Source organism: Lissotriton vulgaris, chromosome 10 (genome assembly GCF_964263255.1).
Source record: "Lissotriton vulgaris chromosome 10, aLisVul1.2, whole genome shotgun sequence".
NCBI classification, from domain to species: Eukaryota; Metazoa; Chordata; class Amphibia; order Caudata; family Salamandridae; genus Lissotriton; species Lissotriton vulgaris.
The window spans coordinates 179,931,744-179,952,606 of NC_141698.1; the positions used below are offsets into that span (position 1 = coordinate 179,931,744).

Below are 20,863 nucleotides of genomic sequence, written 5' to 3' on the forward strand. Positions count from 1 at the left end.
GAAGAAAGAAACTTATGAGAGATCGTTCTCTGGTGCAGCCCCTAGAATATGTAACTCCCTTCCTGCGAACATCAGAAAAATTTCGAATACTGCAGTATTCAAGAAGGAAACGAAGATCTTCCTCATGAGCAAATTCCTCCCATAGGTAGGCAATTTGCCATTGGTAACTTAACAGTGAGGGTCTATTAGATAACCAAAATGGGAAAGATATAGAAAATGACCCACGGCAAGAAGACAATCAGCTACTACCTCAGAACAATATTATACGTGTCTTGTTACTTGGTAGCGGTCTTTTTCTTTTAATTTTATATTTTTGTTCCTTTTATAGTATCTACCTACAGACTAGGCTCTCAATCTCAGTACGTGTTATATACATTGCTGTTCTTATTATATACCATGTGATGTTAAGCGCTCTGATACCCAAGGGTCTAGTTCGCGCTATAAAAAACTGTTATAAATAAATAAAATAAATAAATACAGAGAGACAGAGTAGTATCCAAACTAGCTTGGCTGGCTAACCCGGCAATCCGGGGCACTCCGATTTTGTCGCTGACTGCGGTGACCGGGGGCTTACTATATTCACAAGCGGAAATTAATGGTCAGTTCCTGGCTTACTATACACAGCTTTACCAGAGCTCGATGCGGGACCTCCCGGATGGAGCCTCAGACTTCTTATCCACAGCGCAACTCCCGCGGTTAGACCCTGAGCAGGGGAATGGGCTGGGAGAGGATATCTCACTAGGAGAGATCCGCACGGCAATCAAACATTTGGCTAGGTGGAAAACACCGGGGGTTGATGGCCTCCCTGTAGAGTTTTACGCAGCATATGTAGATCTTCTTGCGCCGCAATTAGTCAATGTATAGAGAGGCAAGGGAACTAGGCAGGCTGCCATCGACTGCCAGGGAAGCGATCATAGTACCACTGCTGAAGCGAGGTGGCGACCCTAGCTCCAGATGGGTGTATCGACCACTCTCGATGCTCACGGTGGACTACAAAATTCTGAGTAGGATTCTGGCGACGCGTCTCCTGGAGCGCATGACTACCTTGGTTCATCCGGATCAAGCGGGCTTCATTCCCACCAGGAACACTGCGGCGTGTACACGTCGGCTGATTAGAGTCATGGGCGAGGGTCAGGGCAGGACGCCGGGAGCGGCGGTTGTTGGACAGGCCACGTGAAGGGCTTGCTTCCTCCCCGCATGACAGGGCCCGAGCCCGGCCCTCCAGGTATTACCCACAGAAGCCACCCGCACCCCGTCTCCTACGGGACCCCTGCCCCCGGACATCTCTGCATCATGGGGCCGAATCACTACCGGCTCCCTCGGCCGGCCCGGCCGCCATCTTGGACACTGCACCACGAGGCCGCGTGACCTCAGATCGACCCTAACCCTGGGCCTGGCCAGGCCCCGACATCCCGGCACCACCATCCACCCAGGAGGTGAACGGCCCACTTGGCAGGTCAATGGGAGAAAGAAGTGTCGATGGCTCTCCCCCGCCAGGTGCCGATCGCCCCCAGCTCCCCCGGGCGCTGGCTCCACCCCCCTGCTGGGTGTCTGGACTCCCTCATCCCGGACCTCCCGACCTCCAAGTGCGAGGGTCCGGACATCAAAGGGCGCCAGACCTATAACTGGGGCAGCTCCAGAGCAGGAAGGAGTTGTATCCTTAGCCTTGGCAGTGAGACTTGCCGAGCTCATGCCCGTTATTGTACTACCTGATCAGTCGGGGTTTGTGCCTGGCCGTGCTACCTCCCACAATCTTCGCACCTTGTTTTCGCTTGTGTCGACCATCGCTCCTGATATCCCGGTTGCCGCCATCTTTCTTGATGCCACTAAGGCGTTTGACTCCGTTGAGTGGGGCTATCTTATTGATGTTCTTTGTCGGATGGGCTTCCCCCGGATCTTCATCTCATGGGTCAAGCTCTTATATACTGATCCGATGGCGAGGGTGGTGGTGAATGGGGTGCTGTCCCCCTCGTTCCCTCTCACAAGGGGGACCCGACAGGGATGCCCCCTCTCGCCCCTCTTGTTTGCCATTGCCATTGAGCCGCTGGCCTGCAGGATTCGTCAGCTTCACCAGCAGAGCGCCTTTAATTGTCTTCAGCGGCAGGTCGGTATTTCTTTATACGCTGACGATGTTACACTTTATGTTAAAGACCCTGAGAACAACCTTAATTCGCTCTTACGAGAGTTGGTTGCTTTTGGGGGTGTCTCCGGTGTCCATATCCACTGGCGGAAGTCTCAACTTTTCCCCCTCACTGCTGCTGTGGCTAGGTTTCCCCTTGATTACCCTCTGGAATGGTGTGATTCGGAGCTGCGGTATCTCGGCATTGTCGTGTCGTTGGATAGAGAAGAAACGGTTCGGCTTAATTATGGTGTGGCTATTACTAAACTTGCAGATGATGTCACTAGATGGATGTCCTTGCCTCTCTCCATGGCCGGTAGGGCGTCACTTATCAAGATGGTAGTTTTGCCCCGCTTTCTGTACCTCTTTCAAAACCTTCCGTACCATCCTGGTGCTTATTTTTTTCGCAGACTTCGATCTGAGCTCATACGATTGTTCTGGGGGGGCAAGCAGCCGCGGGTGGCTTGGGCTACCCTTACATTACCCTATTCTGATGGCGGATTCAACGTCCCTGACTTTGAGCTTTATTATCTTAGTGCTCAGACGCATTACGCTTATCACTGGATGCGCCCCACGCCGTTTATGCCCCAAATTGCTGCTGAACATTGGGTTGCCCACCCACTCCCACTGGAGGGGATGGTATTGGGCAAGGTGTCAGATGTGGAAACGCCTCGCACGACGGTGACGTGCACGGTGGATGCTTGGAAACGGGTGGCTCAATTGCTGGGCGTCTCCTTTCTTTATTCGCCGGCCCTGCCTCTGTCCTATCATCCTGATTTGTCTCTGTTGCTGGAAACGGGGTTTCAACGTATGTGTAGGCGGCTCGGTATCCTCACGTGGGGTGACTTGTTTCATGAAGGTGCCTTCCGTACGCAGGCTCATTTCTTCGGAGTAGCTGCCTGCTCCCCTTTGGAGCTGTTCTACTTTGTCCGCTTGCGGCAGGGCATGCGTGCTTTGTTACCAGATTTCCCTTCGGAGCCGGGGGTTACCCTCCCCCTCCACGTGCTGCTGGTTTCAGATGGGCGACACCTGGTGTCGAAATTATACGGTGCTATTCGCAGACAGCGTTCGCTCCCGGCCAATCGGGTGCGCGAGCAGTGGGTTGCTGAGTTGGGAGCCCCTATTACCGACGAGCAATGGAAGTACTGCTGTGGACTCACGGCCAATGTTTCCTCCAGTTGTCGCCTTAAAATTATCCACTACAAATTTGTTCAGAGGTACTATTACACCCCGGCGAGGAAACTTCGGTTTCATTTAGCGGAGGATGACAGATGCGCTAGGTGTCGTGCAGAAGGCGCTGACTTTCTGCACTTGGCTTGGAGTTGTGCGGGGGTGCTGGAATATTGGACTCAGGTCCATGAAGCCCTGCAGATTATGGCGGAGGATGGGGTGACATTTGATCCCTTGGTGATGTTGCTGGGCTATTCTAAGGACGTGCCTGCCTCTCACCGTAGATTTGTTGACGTGGCTGTTATGGCAGGGTTTTTGGCTTTATTTAGCAGTGATATAGATCATTAGTCTTGCTCACATCTAGGATAGGTATTCTTAGCCTGTGTTGGCCCTTTTAAGCCCTTTTTTCCAGACCTAGAAGAGGATAGCTGCTTAATATGATAATATGCCTTTATTCTTGACTTTAACCTGTCTATTGCCTATTGGCTTTGACATATTAGACACATTGGTATGGTTTATGTAGGTATTCTGACAGAGCTAAGGGGCATTTCATCCCTTTCAGGCCTACAGGCCTAGAGCTAGAGGGACTCCATCTTGATGAAGCTGAGAGGCTTTTCAGGGTAAAGGCAAAGTTTATAGTTAAGGCTGTTTTTCACTTGGAGAGAACCGGTCTGGGCCAGCCCTTATCGGTAGGCTGTATTATTCTCTGTGTGGAAGACACAACAAAAGGCCGGCCGGCTGGGTGTGTGTCCTTGATGCGAGGTGATGCAGAGACCTGGTGGGCGGCAGGCTGATGGCTGGAACTTTCCATGAGGAAACAGCATTCTATATCAGTGAAGTGCAGAGGCGGAGTCAGTCAGTCAGTCGAGTCGAGTAGAGTGAGAGTCGTGTTGAGGTGGTGGAGCCAAGCAGTCGTGTTGAGGTGGAGGAGTGGTAAGCAGTGGAGTGGAGTTGGCAGAGAGAGAGAGAGTTCAAGCTGGAGAGAGCTGAGTTGAATAGTGAGCTGGAACTGAAGGAAGCAGTCAGAAGCAGTTACTTATCAGGAGGAGGTGTGAATAGCTGGAGTCTGAAGTAATGCCTTTTAGAAGAGACGGAGGAGAGATCGTGGACTAACCTGTGGGAGCAGAGGGAGTGAGTGGACCTATGATGCCAAGAATAAGAGGTACATTATATTAATTGGCTAACTCCTAATATTGTAGTAGCAGACCCTTAGTGAAGAGACTTCCCAATATATATATATATATAAAGGTGTTCATAGGAATGTGGTCGTCGTTGATATGCGGCGTTAGTGAGAACGTTGGGTTGGATACCAGCGTGGATACCCACAGGATTGTGGCTTGCATAAGTGAGAGCGCCAGGGGGGACACTGGCGTGGAGATCTACAGGATTGTGGATCGTTTGGAAAAGGGAGCATTGGGTTCTGCAGGCCCATGTGTAGTCGCACCGGATTGTGCGCCATATCTGCCCTAGGGTAGACCGGTCTGGGTCGGGGTGGCCGCGAGACCAACTGATGTGAATATAAGTGTGGTGTAGGGTATGGATATCCCTAGTAATCAGTGAGTATTCTTAGTATCCCTATAGATTTAGTGGTGTTTTTAATAATATGAGCTTGTATATTGCGAGTTCCCCATCCTCAGGTAGGTACCCAGGTGCCTGGATAGTTGGTCCTGAGGAGGGATGTGATTACGTTCTGGCTGGGTTGGAGGGGCCCCTAGGGGCTGATCCCATCTAATCAGAAAATCCAGCCATAACAGTGGCCCTGCTGCTGGCTAAGCGTAGGGTTGCTTGTTGCTGGGGTCGTGGCAGGGTACCGCGCTTCCAGGATTGGTTGACTGACCTCATATACTGTCAGGACCAATATAATATCTACTCTGAATTGATGCCTGTCAGATGCAGACCGAAGGACTTTTGGAGTCCGCTCCAGGTGTACCTCCTAACTAGAGCTGTGCAGGATTCTGATTCTGAACATGGGGACCGTGTAGGGGTTGGTTGACGGCTGCATGGTGGGCTGGGATTTCATTTTACACCTGCTGATCCTCAAGTATCGGGGGAGAGTCTGGGCTGCTTCCTCTTACTGCGAGCTTTCGGGGGCTGTGGTTCCTCTTATGACAATTGGATGGTTAGAAATTGAGATCGTGCCCCTGTCAGGTTGTTTTTCTTGGCCCTTCTATCTGAGTCTCCTTTGTTTTATTTTCTATGCGCTAATAGAGTGTGTCCATACTGTATTGTCTTATTAGCTTGTCTGTGCATGCTGGATCATTTCTTTCTTATATGCATTGTACATTTCGATGTGGCTATATGTATTGACTGATATGCTACCCTGTACTTGCTTCTATCTCATTTTTCGAGTCTGACGTACCATTGTAATTGCCATATGTGACTGTATGTATTGTGTATGCACTTCCTTTGTCCTTGCTTGTCTCCAAATAAAGGTTTAAAAAAAAAAAAAAAGGAGTTGTATCCTGGAGTCGAGAGACACCGTGAAGAACTCATCCTTGACGGACTACTGGCGCTGCCGTAGCCCTGCCTTGCGAACTATCATCCTGCCTGCTGGCGCTGCCGCAGACCTTCTGAATCCTTCGTTATCACCGGGACCTGTTGGCGCCGCCGCGGACCGTCGCTACTCACGATCATCTCGGGACCTGCTGGCTCCGACCATCTAGAACGCCGAGCTCTAGGATTGTGAGCTATCCATCTTATCATCGCATCTACCCGTTTGGTAACAAGACTGTCCCGCTACCCCCTTTCCGCCCAAGAGACTAAAATCGAGGGGACCCCGGAGTCCATACCTCCTTGTACCTTGCTACCGTACTTTAAGATTGCTTATAAAGAAACGTTAAACCTTATCCTTGTGTGGTGTACGTCTGTGGGGGGGAAGTTATTCGTCTGTACGATCGCTGGAGACGGCTCTCCCCGGAGACCTCTCCTCTTGTCCTCGGCCGACCCTCCCGGTCCGTCTAACATTGGTGGCCAGCGGCGCGATCCGAATCAACGCGTAAACGTACAGAGAGTAGCTCACCCCACGACAAAACCACAATGACAACCAAAGAGAGCGGATCCACCGAGAAATTCCAGATGGAGAAATTGGAAGAATACAGCCATCGTGAGTTGAAACAATTCTGCATTGAACTAGGCATTGCTACCACCGGTCTGAGTACGAAAGACGATTTCAAGCACGCCATTGAGTCATGGGCAGAAACCGGGGCCGTCAGACCCCCGGACCAAAATGTTGCAGCATCAGAGAGAAACACCACGGCTCCCGAGGAGCGGAGAACGGGTCTCTCGCAGGAAGAGATCCAAGAGAGAGAAAAAAACAGACTACATGAGTTAGAAATGGCCCGACTCAAAATGGACGGTGAACTCAAATTAGCCGAACAAAAACTGAACCTAGAACATCTACGGCTCCGAGAAGAACGGGAAGAAAAACAGAGACAAAGAGAACTCGAAGAAAAGAGACTAGCGTATGAACATGAGCGCAAACTATCGGAAATAGACTTACGAAAGCAGAACAAAGAACTGGGGGTGCCCGAGCAACCGCGCCCCCCTGGAGCGACAGAAAAGAAAGTACACATCCCCAAGGATGTCGTTCGAGAGTATTTCCGAGATGACGACATACAACAATGGTTCAAGGCCTACGAGATCGCCATGACCTCCCACCGGATCGATCGAAGTGACTGGGGAGCCGGTCTATGGGGGAGGTTCGTTAATGAGGGCCGCGATGCCCTGTTACAGCTCCCAGACCACCTGATGACCTCCTATGACCACATGAAGGCTGCCCTCCTCACCCGATATGGGCTCACACCCGAAATGTACCGCCAGAGTTTCCGAGACTGCACCCGGATCCCGGGTACAACTTGGGTGGAGTATGTCAACTATTTCAGCCGAGCCTTCGAGGAGTGGATCAAGGGGAGCCATGTAACGACCTACGAGCAACTTTTTAATCTCATGGTGTGGGAGCACCTCTCTAACAACTGCTTCGTCAAGCTCAGGCAGCACCTCCTTGACAGCAAACTGACTGACCCACGGCAGCTCGCAGCCGAGGCTGACCGGTGGGAGATTACCCGAGTAAGCCGGAATGGGCCACACGAACAGAACCGGAACCACCAAGGTCAGCACCGTCCCCGAGGAGGAGGAGGGGGCCAGGGACGAGGAAAAGACACCACCCCGGCCGCTACCGCTGCCAGCACCCCGCCCCCGGCCAACTGGGGCAACACCCCGTTGCGCCCGGGGTACAGAGCCAATGTCACGTGTCACCGATGCCAGCGGGTCGGCCACTACGCAAATGACCCGAACTGTCCTCAGAATCAGACTCCGAGACCCCGCCAGGTGGCTGCCGCCGCCCTGGGGGAAGAACAAATCTCTGAAGAACAAGAGGAATGCGAGCAAGGACAACAGGAGTGGGAGCCGGCCGTCATGGTTCTAGCGTGCCTAGGAGGAAGAGACATGGTCCCGCGGGTCCCCCTACCCGCCAACACCAGAAAATATAGTCAGTGGGTGAACATTAATGGGCGCCGGGCCGAAGCCCTACGTGACACAGGGGCCAGTGTGACAGCCGTCCGCTGTCACCTGGTGACCCCAGAACAGATCCTGCCGAACATTCTCTGCCCAGAAGAAAAAAAGAAAAATTAAAAAGTTGCAATTCATAAAGCAAGTGTCCATGTCATTGTCATGTACACGATTCCAATAGTTTGTTTAAATCATTTTCTCAGCACTGGCAAGTGTGTTGTTCTGTTATAGTCTTCTAATCAGGTCATCAGCTTAATTGAAAAAGTCCTATTTTTTGGTTCAATTCCTCCGCAACGTGAGGAATTGGCCGAAGGGTAAATTGTCCCTAAGATTCCTAGGGTGGTGACTAGAGTAGTGTAAAACTGTGTTCCTTTCACTCTCTTTTCTGTAGAGGGAAGTGTAAAGCCTACCCCTTCCTCTTTAATTGTAATATCCAAGAAGCTTATCTTATTATTACTGTACTCTAGGGAGAATTGGATATCACTTGACCTTTTATTAAGCAAATCATGGAATACGATGAGGTATTGCTCATTACCGGACCAGATAATGACAACATCATCAATGTAGCGCCTCCAGAGCTCAGCATTGCCTCTTTATAGATTCTGGTCACTGATTATGTGACAATGTTCGTAGTTGTCCATATACAAAATTGGCAGATCAGGTGCTTGTGTGCCCTTTTCCCTTATAGCTTTTTAGAGGTTTACCTTTGACTTTTTGCACAGGCCAGTAAACCATCCCCTTGAGAGCATTGGCTTAGGGAACCCCCTGGACTCCTTGGTAAGGAGATTCCTCGACTTGGAGAATACCATGTTGTGCTCAACTAAAATTACGTAATTTGTCCCCCAATTAGCACATATACTGCCCATGTGGGTGGCAAGGATTGAGTATAGAGCCCTAACCTCCTTGGGTGCCTCCGCCCGAATCCTTCTAAATGGGCTACTAACATCGTGCTTCAATATCCAGAGAGGGACCAGGCAGGGCTGTCCGTTCTCGCCCCTTTTATTTAATATATATATGGAACCATTGGCACGACGATTTAATTCATCCCTTCAAATCTAAACGATATAGTTCTAAAATAGCCCTCTATGCCGATGATCTAATACTGTACACGAGTGACCCTGAGGCGGTGATTCCGAGGGTAGAGGAGCTCATAGGGGAATTTCGATCCATATCTGGGTATTTAGTTAATAAAACAAAGACAGAGGTGATGTGCTGGAACTTGGAGTGGACATGAAGGGTCAGCGCAGAGCTGAGATATCTGGGGATCTATATTGTTAAGGATTTGGAAAAAATACCTCAGATTAATCTCAACAGAGTAATTAAATAAATAGAAAGCCTCTTCAGTAGATGGAGGAACCTTCCCTTAACCATCTATGGAAAAACCAATTTGGTAAAGATGGTCATTCTTCCTAAGCTGTCTTACTTATTTTCCTCTATTCCATTAACCTTCACGAAAAAAAGCCTAAGTAAGGTGCAGAGCAAGATTGGGAGCTTTGTGCAGGGAGATAAAGGGGTCCGATTTGGCATGGAAAAAACTCAGACGTAGATTAAAGAAAGGCGGGCTAGCCCTTCCTGATGTTAGGTTATATGCAGCAGCATTCCAGTTTAAAAGCATCCGGATGCTACTTGTCAAACCAGAGGAGTCAGCTTGGGGCAGGCTGTTAGGAGAAATGGCGAGAGCGGAAGGAGGAGGAAGCGGTGAGGCATTTTTATATACGTTTGGATCACCAATTTTTTTTTAGCGGGTACGTCAGAAGGTTTTGAGGGCGGCCTTGGAGCTATGGTATAGGCTTAGATGTAGCTGGGGCATAGGATATTATTCGAACAATGGCCCTGTTTGGGATGCACCAGGAACACCGGGATGCCTCAGAGACAGTTTGGCGTTGCCTATAAGAAGGGCGGGCATCACTACTTGGGCTGAGCTAGTAGACTCTTAGGGGATACACCCATGGGAATACCTAAGAGCAAAGATTGGGCCAGGGTTCTCTAGGTTCAAATACCTACAGTTGGTGTCATGGTATGACGCAGAAAAGGGGGAAGTTAGTGGGAATGGGGAGATTGAAGGGCTGTGGCAATCCACCCTCCCAATTAAGAAGTAAATCTCAGTCTAGTATAACAACTTGATGGAAGTTGAAGATCTTGAGGTCCCCCCTTCAGTGGTGGTGTGGACTCAAACCCCCCTTGGGTCATCAATAGAGTCCTTATATGAGCCGTCATTAAATGTCTTGTATAAATATGTCAAACCTGCCTGTTTGAAAAAAAAACACTTCTTCGTCATCAACAGACTCTACTATACTCCCGCAAAGATTGCCCCAGAGCCACCCCCCAAATGCCCAAGATGTCTGCTACCCCTAGCTAATGACCTACATGTCTTCTTAGAGTGTCCAGAACTGGCAACATTTTGGACAGAGGTGGGCGACACTATTCAAGATATTTTTAACACCAATATAGATATCAACATGTCACTGGTATTTTTTGGAGATGATGGCCGATTCAGTCGGACCCTCTCTCAGAAAATTTGAGGTTTATTAATTTACTTGGTATTGCTGGCCAGGAGGAAAATCTGTAAGAAGTGGAAAGATCCCCTACCACCAAAAAGGGAGGACTGGCTCAAGGCCTCATTCGCCATGGCCCTTCTGGATTATAAGAGCGCAGAAGATAAGCCATTAAACATCTGGCATCCTTTTGTGAGTTGGGGCCAAAATTTAAGATTAATATAATTTGTCTAATGATTACACCAAGTTCCCTCACAAAAAGTGATCGGTCGGACAACCCAAGCGAGTGCGGTAAGCCGGAAGGGCCACAGATCGCAAGATCGGCTTCGTAAGACCCGCAGAGGCTTGAAAGGTGAGATGAGGACCAAAAAAAAAAAGCCCACGGTATCCCATTTCACAATCCTCCTGTTAGTGGCTACAAGCTGGTGGAGGCCACACTTTGTAGCTAATGTATGTGGGAGAGTCATTGATTCTTTTAACTTTAAAGAAAGGGGTGTTATGCTCACTCTCCTCTTGCTCTACTACTAATATATATATATATTGCTCCATTTTCTACGAGCAGCAGGTTATAATCGATTTTACTGTAGTATAAATTTCGCCTGAATGTCAGAGCGAGCAAGTTGTCTGAAGGGAATCACCCATTATATTCTTGGGGTCCATGCATTAAGGCAAAGGTCCACAACCTGGAGCGCCGCTCTATAGGGGTCTCTCCTGGGGACCGAACAAGGTCTGGGATACCCCAAGTTGGGTTCTTATCTGTAGACAAATCACAGGCCATGCTATTCGGCTCGAATGTGAGGTTCAAGTCCTGCTACCAGTACATTTTGAGTACTTGAGTAATCGCCTAGTACTCTGTCCAGCAGTTGTAAAGTTTTTGATTCCTGTTTATTGCTGCTACTCTTATTCTAGATGTTGATTATCATAAGGGTTTGTAAGTTAGCACAGGAAAAAAAATGACTCTTGAACATCAGGGGGGTCCAAATGGAGAGCCGTGATTGAGTAGGATAGGGTAGATCAAACCAGGGCTGCTAATCCGCTAGAGGGGCTACTTGCACTAGATTTATTGGCTGGGATGCTATAACTTTTGTAGCCACTCCTATTCACTTGGTCTAGTGCCCACATCTCCTGAAATGAAGAGATGTCTTGACTGTCAACAAAAGTACCCCAATCAAAATCCCCAAATTTGCCCTCGATTCCTGTAATGTTCCAGCTCAACAGTGACTTCTGTGGAGATATGGAAGCACAATGCTGCAGTGTAATATCAATAATGATCATCAAAAGGCATTCTCCTATGTTGGAAGGCAAAGGTGAACTGTCCATGCCTGGGTTGTCGAATAAGCCTGGGTTGCCGAGTGTAAATCATTGCTCATGGACTGGGGGACCGGGCTGTTTTTGTCTAGGCTAGAGCTATGTCTGGTGCTGCCGGAACACAAAATCTCCTTGCTAATGTGACCGGTCAGGTTGGTATGGAGTCAATCAACCTCTGTTAGTGAGGAAGGAAATTCTGCTAGAACAGGGTTACTCCACTTACCTATACATGATCCAGAGACCAACTTTGCTGGCCTGTTAAAAATGGGCAGGAGGGCAGGGCCCGAACCATCTTTCAGATGGCGGTAGGAGAAGCCCAGTGGTAGATGAGCTGTATTAAATCCTGCCCAGTTTTGGTGTGTGCAGCTGTTAAGGAGGTTGTGCACAATGGAGGGGTCACTGAAATTTACGACGACGCAATCGCCCCTATAGGACTTAGGCAGGGGCCTTACCCTATCCACCCTCCTAACCATGAATATATGGTGGGCATCCAAGTAGGGGAGGCCAGAATGGGTGCAAAGCCAATGCAGGCCTTTGTTTTTTAGTTGTAAGAAGGATTCCTCTGACCCATTTGGTAAGTGGGGCACCTTGGACAATATAGCGACATAGGGACAAGCATCTGGAGGCAAGTTCAATGAGGTAATTTCTGCCCTTGTGCCAACCCCCTGTTTGGAAACGGCACCCTTCTCACCCATCCACCAACCCTCTCAAGGCCCGCTGATCACACCAAGAGGCGGCATTCCATTCCTCCTGGCTCCCCGGGCCGGCTAGCACAGCGCTCTTCCCTTAGAGAACAAGTGAGGGGTGTTGCCTTTTTGGCAGGGGGAATTTGCCTGGGTTCAGGCATTGTGTGCTTGGAGGTTACTGAGTCCTTCAGCTTCCTAATTTCAGACTCTATCACACACAAGCGCTGTTAAATGGGCTCTAGCTTACTGAGTGCTTGGAGATCTGGTTTACTGATACAGAAGATGGAGAGGCTATCTGACAGATACCTTGAACATTCAGTATTCTTCTTACCACATGCAACACCAAGCAGAGTTACTTGTGCCAATATCATTTGGAAATTTTGTTTTGCTAAAGTCTTTCATGTGTTACAGAAATCTGACCTTGCAAGAAGCTGTGTGAATTGATCTGAAGATGTTGCGCAGCCTGTCCCAACTGTACCAGAGGTGCCCCCGAAGGAGTCCCTTTATGAGCCAGTGTTCCGTTGTAATGCTGAACAGAACGGTGGACCTATTTGGACCAAACATACGACGTTCATACACCCCACCAGCTGGTAAGCAATGAATGTTTGAGGTTCTAGAAATGCTTACTTTTTGGGGGGGTTGTTAATGCTCCCTTTGTGCTTGAGGTGAAAAACATTTTATTTCTGCCACAAAGCCTTCTGGCGCTTAATCTGAACACATCTACTCTTAATTTAAGTATTTAATTGACCAAATATTTAATTAAATCTTACTGTATTTCAGAGAGACATCAGAAAAAGAATCCTCTTTTTTTCCAGTTTTCACTGCTTTTTTATAGAAACTAGTTTTCTTCTAATTTTTGAACCTTAGAACTTTGTCACTGATCTGCATGCCTGATGTTTTTTGATTGCTTGCGGAAATTGGTTGATTGCTGTTTGATTGCATACATTAGTCGATGGAAACCAAGTATAGATCATGTTTTTAGGACAGTCGAAAACCATATTATTTCAACCATCTAATTTTCCTGGTTTCATGCAGCACCAGTATTTGTAATATAAGATTCTAGATGAGCAATTCTTGTCTTATTTTCTAATGTGTTAATATATTGATAAAGCATATATGATAGCTTAGTAAAGATACTGATTCTCTATTTTAAAAAGACAGGGAATATTATTGTTGCCCTTATATGGATGTCTCGCCACAAATGTTATGTAGGAGTTATGATTACAGACATTTGTGAAAATCTCTTAAAGAATTGAAGTCCCCACTATTTCTAGTTCAATTTCCCCAGGCTCCCTGACAGCATTTAGTGTTCGAATTTTAGGGCTTTACCATGTGCTGCTTTTTGAATGCACAGATAGGCTGTTGTTACAAATGATTATTTTCAAAATGGGTGGAATGTAAGTTCATCAAAGAATACACCACGTTGAAATACTCATGTTTCTTAAAAGATTGCTTTTACAGAGACTGTTTTCTATCACTACTGTCAATGGTGTCCAATTTACGTCTTTGCAAAATGCAAGAATTTTTATGTTATGGATGAATTTCCCACAAACACACAGATTTCATATTCTCCTAACAAAAGTGTCTTTGTGTAGAGTGAGTGAATAGATTAATTGCAGGAGGTATTTAGATGGCGGTTTCAAAGGGAGTTTCTGCTAAGGTGTTTTTGACAGAAAAAATGTGGGCCTATCTTACCACATCACACTCCACACCACATTCGACTACACGAGTTTTTCCTTTAATGTTAATGAAAAATCACTTTCCATATTCAGAGGTATTTCCAGTTGTTGTATTCATGCCCATAATACAAAAGTTAACTCGGACGTTTTTGACTTGACTAGAAAGTGTGTGTTGGAGAAACAGAACAAATGCAAGGTACAGTGTGACAGGAAATACAATGTGAAAGGGATACATTCAAACAACGTGATGTGGTTAAAGTCAAGCCACCCAGCTATATGTTTAAAGAAATGTCAACATATTTCACAATTTTAAGTGAGTTATGTTGGAAAAGCCTCTGTTAAGTTCGACTATGGCAAATGGTAAAATCTCGTCAAAGTTCAAATTTCCAGAGACTCTCGTCAAGACTGACTAGCTGATTAGGACAGTGGTTATAATTATAATTTCACAACGGTAAAACCTGGAAATTCCATCAGAGAAACAAGAGTTGAAGATCCTGTTCTTGCTAAGGTTGAGCAAGAAGTTTCTAATGGAACTTTAGCTAATGATTTATGAGTAGAAGGATATGTGAGGATTAGTTCAGGACAGCTTGAATGTGCTGAAGGGAGTTGTGTAATTCTACGTCACCGTGAGCGTAAGATCACACATCCAAACCATCTAATGGACTTTGTTTCATTTTGATTTTCGTTTTCTGTTCCAAAGAAGGGTGGTACATAATACGGTTGCTTGTGCTTTTTATTGAGTGCATGGTTCTGTGCGAAATTGGGTTGTTGGTTGAGGAAGGTCTGAGCCCTTCGCAAGTAACAGCATCAATCCTAATCGGGGTGAACCATAAACAGTGACTAAGGTAACCTCTGCTTAACCATCTAGTAGTTTGGCACAAATGCAGTCAGGCTTATCTTAGAGGCAATGTGTAAAGTATTTATGCTAAAAAAATGAGAGAGGATGGGGGACATGGAGCTTGATGAAAGTCCAATGCCCTTGCTCCCAAATAATGAATCAATCAAAATGAAGGGTCACTGTTCTTGAGAGAAGACAGAGAGAGAGCTAGGAGGAGAATTCAAGGTGACTTTTACTTGGTGCCCTCACACATCCCCAGGGAGGTCACGTTTCATGAAAGGGCGGTGCTCTTCATCGGGCCAGCACAGCAATGCCTACAGGTCCCCAAAAGGGTCGCTTTGGCAGAGATCTTTTTGTTACTACGCCGTATGATGAGTGTGAGATGGTGCTTGTGAAGTGATGAGTGAATTAAAAGGGGCTAGAGGGTATCTGTTTAGATCAGATTGAATGATAGAGATCCCTCTGTCACGGTTATAAAACCAAAAGTTTAGTGGCTGCCAGAGGGTTGTAATGGGCCTAAGTAGCTAAAAGATGGTATGCAAGTGTGTAGGTGATGTATACTAGGTCGCCATGTTTCACGCTTAGAATGGTCTCAGGAGGAGATCCCCAGCGCTTCATCAGGACCAAAGAGAAGGCAGGACAGAGCGTTTACGTATTGGAGTTGACCTCCTCAAATGAAGTAGTGCCAACATTGGGTCCCTGGAGGTGGTCCAATCTAAAACGACAAGAGGGAGAGGGGAAGGGGAACGAACAGACAGTACATAAAATAGTTAGTCATGTCTCTGGTGTATAAGTCATACTACACCAAGATGGTCCCTATAGAGTGGACCATATTAATATCTCTGGCCTCAAACTTGTAGACCAGACGCAATCTTGTTGATGGCTGAACAAAAGAAGTCATAGTTAAAAACAGTGGTGAGGTAGTCGAAATTCGTAAAACGGGTATAGGAGTAGGTACCCCAACACATTATCACCATAGTAGTAGGGTAAGTGTGGCATGGTGATTAGTACACATCAACTACGGAATATGTCAGATACCAGCGAAATTGCAGAGAAATACCACAAGAAGTGCAGCATTTTAACAATCAAGGTATGCTCTGCAAAAATTCAAAAGCGACCATAGTCGATATGTTTCCATTAATCGCAAAAACTTTCTACAAAGTTGTTTTGTGCCCAGAGGGACAGGGGTGGGGTGTAGAAGGGGAAAGGGAAGAGGAAGAAAATGGAGGAACCTCTTACCTATAGGACTTAAAGAATAGTCCCCATGAGTCAAACAAGAGGGTGCATTCCATAACGATCTATGTCAAAAAATATCACTGTTACCGGTGTGCCCAACTTTTAGCATAGAGCTCTCGTATTGTGAAGGCCAGAGATGTACTCACAGTTGTGGCAGAAGGCAGAAGCTGCTGAACCTACTCAAAATCTTGTAAGCTCGTAGATTGAGCCGGGCGTGATGCCCCCAGCTATTGTAGTCCCAAGTTGTAGGAAGTAATCACCAGAAGAGAGGTTGCGGTCGCATAGTGCGCAACCGTCATCTTAGAGTGGTGAATAGTTGTCAAGAATGGCAAACCTATGTGCGTTAGTGCACAGCCTCAATCTTGGAACTATGATAGACTGTCAGTACAAACAGACTGGTGTATGTGAATATGTACAATATAGAGCCATATGGGAATACATAGACAGGACTGTACGGAACTTCGGTGGTTCGTAGTTGAAGTTGTGAATAGTGTTCTAAATACGACAAGCTTATGTATATACCTAAATATAGTACACGCCAATTGGCGGTTATAAATAAAGTGGTACATGAAATTTTGGTAAAAAAAGTGGTGTAAAGCTAGAGCTGTAGACAGTAAAGTATATCGCCAAATCAAAGTAGAGAGTGAGGACTAGATAAGCTAGCCCGGATCCCCAGGATTATATGTCAAAATCAAAAAAGGACTAGCTATGGGAGGGGGAGGACTCAAAGAAGTACGCGTGCCGGCAAACCAATTGGTTTGTTCATGAAGCCCTCACCCACCAACCTAGTTGGTGGCATGCTTCATCGGGCCCACACCGAGTGTGTCCCGGGTGTGCTGCGACGCCAGGTTACTGCGGAGCTGGTATGTTCGCTGAGTGTGCAGTGTAGTGAGTGAGAAAGTGAAAGTTAAAAAGCTATACAGTGGGTCCCAGTACCCGAGGGTAAATGGATAAACTTTAATTACTGGGCCCCTGTTAGCTATTAAAAAGGCAATCGGACGTATTGGAGTGCGAATTAAGACCTCCAGCGTCCTGTGTGGTCTACATGTTTCAGCCAGGCCTTTTTTTATTTAAAACTGGCTTTCCTCAGGACCAAGTAAGTATGTGAAAAGGTGCAATTTAACTGTGTTGACAATCTTCCAATGTTTCAAGATGATGTTCTTAATTTCATTAGACATCGGGGTGAAAGTTGTTCCACATATCATGGTCTCATCTTTGGGTTTGGGAAAGGTTCCCAATAAGGCCTTGCTGTGTTTGTTTTGTGCTCTCTTATTCACGTTTCTGATTACTTTGGTAGGATTGTGTCTGGCTTTGAGGTTTTTACTCCAATCGTCAGCTTGTTGGTCGTAATCGGTCAGATTACTGCAGTTCCTCCTTAAGCGCAAAAATTGTCCATAGGGTAAGTTTTCAGGTAAAGCCTTTGGGTGATGGCTATTGAAGGGAAGCAGGCTGTTGCAGGCGGTCTTTTTCTTGAAGGTTCAGGTTTTGGGTGAAAAGAAGTGCATGGAAATTGCAGAACAGGGTGAAGGAGGCAAGATGGCGGACTGAAGCCGCCGTGAGTTGCAGCAGGGTTCCTCTCTCCCGAAAAGTGAACCGAGTACGGAGTATGGAACAAGTACTGCACAAGGAGGAAACGGATATCTTAACACACGGAAAGTAAAAGAAAAGGAAACTAAAACAAAGAAGCGTACCTGACTCAACCTGGGGGTCTGGGCAGCATCCCCGCAGTGAAAGATGTGAGCCGATAACGCTACCGCCATCGCCATCCACAATCACCCACAGAGGAGGAAGGTGGAAAGCGCAGGTCATCGGTGCGAGCGAGGAGCAGTCAGCCGCAGACCCGCAGTGCTCATAGTGGAATGCGGAGCGGGAGCTGGCTGAGTTGACGGAGCGGTGAATGCGGATCACATAGGCTGCTAAAGCTCTCCACTAAACATTACAAGGTGCGTGGTGTTGGGGGGGTCGCAGGACAGACGCCTTGGCAGGACAGACGCCGTGGCCTGGATACATTGTTGAGCTGTGTGAAACAACTTTGAGGACAAGTGAGTGGAAAATTTTTTTTTGTTTTGCTTTGAGAGGGGAGGCAGCAGCCTCTGCCTATGCCATGATAATAACTGATCAAATGAGCTAAGATCAAAGAGCAGGCGGTAGAACTAGAAACTGATCCTCTGAAGTTACGCCTGTGCAATAATAATGGCTGTCTTGGCAGACTGGTAGAGGTCACAGGTTGGATTGCGTTTGGGATTCCGGGGGCTCCTGGGCCAAAATTGCTGATAGTAACTCTCCATAGTGGCAATTGGTCCAGGCTTGCCACAATTAACTACGCGGTTGGGGAACTCAGCCCGGTATTTGACTCTGCATTGATTCCGAGTCTTGGATAGACTGCACAAAAGGGACTAATCATTGATGTAGAATAAGAAGCGAGACTAGAGGAGTGGGGGCAAGAAAGGAAAAAGAAAAATACATTCTGGATGCTGCGACTGAAAGGCGCTCGTGTGTGGCTATTATTGCGTACAAAATACCCCTATTTTGCAAAGCTCATTGGACATCTGGGACTGTCTCTGTTGGCCTCCACAGTAATGTCTCCAGTCTCCTACCCTGTAGGGACTAATTCAGAGCTAGCCATACAGCCAAGGATATCGCACCCTAAAGTCATTGCGATGGCACCCAAAAACATAGCAAGATCAACTAGGGCTGGTAAAAATGTTGCAACTGAGGAGTCTAATAGCTGTGGTAATGAATCATCAGCCATGCTTGTCTTTGATTAAACCCCCAGCGTTTGTGCTTTCTAAAACAATTATTGACCCAGGCAATAAAAATGGCAATGTGAGTATACAAATGTCTACCAACCGCAGTACTGGGAACTTAACTCCACCGCAGGGCAGCACTGTAAATCCTAAAGATGTGACCTACAATACTACCCCTGCTTTATTCCAAACTAAAATTCAAACTCAAACCCTTGTTAAAAAGGCAGCTGTAACAACTGGGGAACTGTCTAATACAGCGTCACAGGCTGCTGGGAAAGAATCGGAGGTAGTTTTAGATACAGAGGGAGTCATGAATGCACCATGTACGGATGTAATAAATGTAAACTCAACCTCTGCATCTTCTGCAACTATAACTTCTTCTGGTCTATGTGAAACTGAATGTGGGGATTATGTGATTATATGCCCGGATGCAACAACTACAACCACAGCTACATGCATTAATCACCAACAACTTCTTCAAAACAATTCTGGTGCAAATATGATGCTGAAACTGGGAGATGAACTTTGCATGGCTATAGACAAAGCTATCGGAGGGGATGATCTACAAAATGATTCAGAAACTGACCTTGAATTCAACGAAGATTTTGAAGACCCAGATGAAGCCATACCCGGTAAAACCTATAATACTTCTAAGGGCTTTTCCATTAAGAAAGTTAAAGAAAAAACAAAAAACAAAGCCAAAAAAAACCAATACATGCGCAAAGTGGGATAAAAACAAAAACAATAGCAGATGACAACCCTTTACGAAAATGGGTGCAGGCCTCTGGCGGGGTAAAGTTGATGGTACAACGGCTGTCAGGGAACAGCCCAAGGGAAGATATATGTAAAGAAACCCAGCCTAAGAGTGTTAATATATCTGATTTATGCGTCCCAAATACACTGGATCAAAGCAGCTTTCAGACTTCACCAGAACTTAATGCGGTGACCGATACTGTGACTGACGATATCGATAACTTGAATATAAGCTTGAATCAAATAACAACTCAATCGCAGTGTATAAGTAATACTGGGGATACTAAAGAAGATGTATCACTTAACCTGATCGTACAACTTCTCAATGAACAGAGAACTGAATCTCAACAACATTATATGCAGATGCAGGCAGATAATGATAAAATGCAGCAGACCTTAAATACTTTGGAAAATAAGATGGGGGTCTCACGCAAGAGGTCACAGAGCTAAAAACAAAGGGTTGTTGATACGGAGGAATTCTCCATACGCACACAGACCTGTGTGAATAAACATGAGAGTCAGATTGCAAGTCTGCAAAATAAAATTGAGGATTTGGAAAACTGTCAAAGGAGACAAAATCTACGAGTATTTGGCATACCAGAAGGAGCTGAGGGTGGAGATCCGCGAGCATATATGGTTCAGCTTTTTCAAAAAGCATTTCCGGACTTATCAGACTGGGATTGGGACTCGCAATAACAAAGGGTTCATAGATTGCCGCTAGTCCAGCGCAACAAAGACAACCAGTATCCTAGGCCCTTTTTGATTTATATGGGTAATTTTCTGTTAGGACAAGCGGTTTCATTGAAAACAAGACCTAATCGGCCAGTCCCTATAGAATCTTTAACCTTTTTTGTTAGATCAGACTTGAGTAAAAGTACAATAGACAGGCGCTGGAAGCTCCGACAATTTATAGATCCAATAGAGGCTGTGGGGGGTCAAGCCTATTTGCAAGAACCAGCTTGCCTAAAAGATTTTAAGAATGGTCATACATTTTGGTTCTCAGATGAAACTGAGGTAGAAAAAATGGTTGAAAAGTGGCTGAGAGACTACACTGATAAATCAGCAGAGCAGCAATTATAGCAACTGTAACAAAAATAGTTTAAAAAAAAATGCTGCTATATAAGATGATTTAGTACGATATAGTTTGCCTAAGAGATATAAAAGACATTGTTAATAGATGTATAAATTCCGCGTAGGGGGATCATTTTCCTTTTCTTTTAGATACCCTTACTTTAGGATTAGGGGGTGTTTGTTTGGTTTGGCTTTTTTTTTCTTTTTCTGGGAGAGAAGGTCTGGACCTGCTGCAACTTTCAAGGCTGCCCAAAC

General features: G+C 46.5%; 1 protein-coding gene across 2 annotated transcripts in view; it reads left to right on the top strand.

The window, feature by feature from the left end:
* The window catches only part of ATPAF2 (ATP synthase mitochondrial F1 complex assembly factor 2), a 225,168-nt gene that overhangs the window by 86,956 nt on the left and 117,349 nt on the right, over window positions 1-20,863 (top strand). For both annotated transcript variants that reach the window (XM_086940829.1, XM_086940828.1), the window contains exon 2: window positions 12,696-12,874. In XM_086940829.1, coding sequence (XP_086796955.1) covers window positions 12,736-12,874 — 139 coding nt within the window. In that variant the 5' untranslated portion in view covers window positions 12,696-12,735. The remainder of the gene's footprint in view (window positions 1-12,695; window positions 12,875-20,863) is intronic.